The sequence below is a fragment of the Coregonus lavaretus genome, assembly GCF_964263955.1.
Source record: "Coregonus lavaretus genome assembly, chromosome: 28".
In the NCBI taxonomy this organism is placed as follows: Eukaryota; Metazoa; Chordata; class Actinopteri; order Salmoniformes; family Salmonidae; genus Coregonus; species Coregonus lavaretus.
The window spans coordinates 1,023,543-1,027,353 of record NC_140015.1 but is presented as its reverse complement, the minus strand read 5'-3'; the positions used below and the strand labels follow the sequence as shown (position 1 = coordinate 1,027,353).

Below are 3,811 nucleotides of genomic sequence, written 5' to 3'. Positions count from 1 at the left end.
TCATAAAGTTATTGAGCCCATATAATGTCATATGTTCACCCCAAAACGCACGTAATAATTTTTTTATTGGATACACTTAAAAAGCTAACAGTTGTTTGCTGTCATACAATTCGGGCCTATATGGAAATATGACTCTCTTGGCAAATTAAAGACAAAATTAACCTCTTAACGAAACCATTTTTTATTGATACTTTTTATTGATACACTCATATAAACATCTATACATAATCATAGTTTTATGCTAACAATAGCTGTGGCAATAAATAAAACCCGTCAACAATAGTCTATACCGTGATACACTCTCCATCCCATGCCAGATATTTTTTAAAAAACGCACAAACTTTGTCAAGACAACTTTGTGAAGACGTTCATGCGTTCATGTACATGTTCCATTGTCCAATTACAAGTGAAATTGCCCCCATTACGCGTCATGTAAGCTATTGTAGCTAAATGTTTACATCTGAAAATATATGTTAATTTTTTTGCTTTTTAACACAATCCGATTTTGTAGGATGAGGGTTTAATTACAGTTTAATGGAAATCATTTTACCCCTATTAGGCCTATCCTACACAGGAACACTTGCATTCGGATATAACGGGGTATTGGACCTTTATCCACATGCAGTACTTCTGTTCGAGAAAGCCCTGGCAGTACCACCGGAGGAACGTCTTGGTGACTGACTTGTCGGGCATGCAAAACATCCCCGTGGGGAACGAACAAGAGCGCTCATTCAGACACTGTCCCTCCTTGACGTAACGCGGCCAGAACCTCACGCCCAAGTCCTTCCATACATAGCCCACGGGGCAGTGTGTGTACGCCCACAACCACTGTGCAAACTTCCGACGGGCTTTCTTGCCCACTGTCACCCGGTCCAGCTGTTTCAGCTGTTTGGGAATATGTCCCATCAGTCTGGACTGTGCTTCAAGAGCAGTCCGGTTCTCCACAACAGGGGGGCTGTTGATTGACATGAAGACGGGGTCAAAGTTTCTCCCGAGTTTCCTCCTCAGTGTCCGTTCGGCCAGGTCCTGTTTCCTCGGGTCGTATGTTGGGTCAGGGTCCTCTTTAAGACCCGGCACTGGGAGATGATCGCTGGGCGAAGGGCGCAGACGCAAAAAATGCTGAGAGACACCGAGGTGGATGGTCGCTATGACGTAGAGCAGAGCCGCCGGAGAAATCCCCATGTTCTATAGCTCGAGCTGTTATTTACGCAAATGATTTTCACTTACAGCAAAAGAGCAAGTGCTGCATTAGTATCCCACTTTGACATTTGGATTGGAGAGGTGATGTGTGCTTAAATAAGAAATCCGTCCCATTTGTAGCGCAGAAATCGTCAGTGTAATTTTTTTGTTGGAAAGTTACAAAGTGAGGAAGAGAACGATAACCATCTCTAAACTTAATACATCAATACAGACCATTCCCTTTGACCATAGAGCGCACGAGCGACCTAGTTCATATAATGGATATAACGGATGTCCATCAATGTTCCACCACACAAAAAGTCAGTGGAGGTTTCTTTTTTTCTCTTCTCATCTGTGCCACCTCTCAGTGCTTTGAGGATAAATAAGCCAAAACCTCCTAAACAAACGTGCCTTTAGAAAACTAAAAATCCTTATCACAGATGCCACCCGAGATTAAGATGCATTACATCTCTGTTTCTGAAAGTAATCCATTCACGGAGAGTCGTGTCGTGAATGCTGTAGCCTATAGGCTAGTTGCTTCTATTTTATAATTATATTTTATATTTTGCTGAAGCCTAGGCTGCTCTTAGACACCTTCACCCATTTCCAACGCGGGAGAGTAACTGCTTCTGTAGAAAGTGGACCCCACTCTCAAGTTAAATATCCCCCTCCGAAGTATCAAGGAGTCAACGCCGTCACTTTCACTATGATTGACAGCGCGCACGGCTACATGGTCCTAAACACAGACGGGTTACGAACAGCGCGCTCTAGGGGGTGCATAATCGTGCTTAATAGTGGTCCTGAGGTTGCCATGGCGCGTAATAGTTACCACCTCGTTTTGGTGGTATTGATGGAGTTTAATATTTGTATATTCATGACAATTGGGATATATCCAGGCAGATAATTGGGCTAGAAATTACATAAAAAATTGACATAGCCTAACTGTGCTGTATAACGCTCACCAGCTTGTAGTTCTAAAACCCGGAAATGAGTTCCCTCTGGTTCATTCAGCCATTCCTATGGTGAAAATGAATGGGAAAAGAATAGGGTTTTGGGATAAACACAGAAAATAAGGTCTGAGGTTAACACTAGCTTAGGAGATCTTATACGTTTTGTTCTATGAGATAATATCAGTCAGTTAACATTACCTTTATGAATTATGAAGCCTATGTGTGCTTTTTTACATTACATAAATGCTTTAAAATTCACAAAAAGTAATGTTAGCTGAGGAAGATTATCTCTTAGAACAGAACGTATAAGATCTCCTTGCCTGTGTTTACCACAGACCTTATTTTCGGCGTTTTCCAACAACAACAAAAAACACCATACATTTCCACAGAGGCTTTGTCCAACGAACCATGGCGGAAGTAATGCTTACAAAAAGACGCCATTACTATTTCTCGCTATAGTATGACAAAATCTGGAAAAATTACCCAATGTGGCCTTAAACATCACACTATGAATGGTTACAGTTTGTTTGTGCTGCATATTATAGATGATTTGGTGCAAAACAGAATCACTAGAGGGGACTGTTCTTTCGCAAGGGTTGAGTAAAAATGAAATTATTTTGGATGAATAGAGAGAGCACGCACACACACACACACACACACACACACACACACACACACACACACACACACACACACACACACACATGGATTGAGAACATAGGCGCCAGTAGAATGCAGCTCCTCTAAAAGGAACAATGCAGGCTGGTCTTCATAAAAACTTCAAAAAGCTACAGATGCCAGATTTATATAAATAAAGGGGGAGGGGCATTAAAAGCCTTGTGCTACAGCTACTACATCTTGAACTGCATTCCCACAATCCCCATAGCCTCCCTATTTAGCCTCCCTCTGAAAGGCTCTAAATCTACAATAAATTCTACAATATCCCAAGGTTTCCAATTATACTAATCTACTAATTGACAGCCTTTATACCAACCACACTCAACTGCACAGCTAACATCAACTGATAACATCATTATACCCATCTTATAGCCCATGCAGGTCTGAATAATACTTTTCAGGCCCCTTTCCCACTGCCCACATTTTAATGCGACTCTTCTTTCTAATCAAGTTACAGACTAAGAACACACTGTAGATGGGCAGTAAAACAGCATGATACTTCTGCTTCTGACTGGGGCCAGGGGAATCAGCCATATAAATAGAATGGACAGTCATTCTATGACTGTTCAGGAGGCTGAAGAAATTTGTCTTGGCCCCTAAGACACTGGTTACTTTAATAATGTTTACATACTGTTTTACCCGTTTTTAATGAAAATATGTAAATCATTACTTGAATATGTTGGTAACCTGTTGTGTAAAAGTGATAATGCCAGAGAAGCCGGTGTTTGTTGGATATATTGGCACGGGTGTTGTCAGGCCTGAGACGAACTGGCTTCTCGGCATTATCACTTAAAAATGTATATATACAGTACCAGTCAAAAGTTTGGACACACCTACTCATTCAAGAGTGTTTTTTTTATTTTTTATAGTGAAGACATCAAAACTATGAAAAAACATGTGGAATCACGTATTAACCAAAAAAGTGCTCTGGATCGAGCGGGGCTTCTCCATTTGTCGGAGGCCTGCATCCTGTGAAGTGTGCTGTGGTTTTGGGCAGCTCCATT

General features: G+C 41.3%; 1 protein-coding gene across 1 annotated transcript; it reads right to left on the bottom strand.

The window, feature by feature from the left end:
- Positions 1-561: 561 nt before the first annotated feature.
- LOC311103824 (noggin-2-like) lies at positions 562-1,182 on the bottom strand (the record flags this gene model as incomplete). The annotated part of the gene is made up of 1 exon (XM_084145463.1): positions 562-1,182. One exon carries the CDS (start codon positions 1,180-1,182, stop codon positions 562-564), a length of 621 nt encoding a protein of 206 aa, XP_084001589.1.
- Between the last annotated feature and the right edge of the window lie 2,629 nt (positions 1,183-3,811).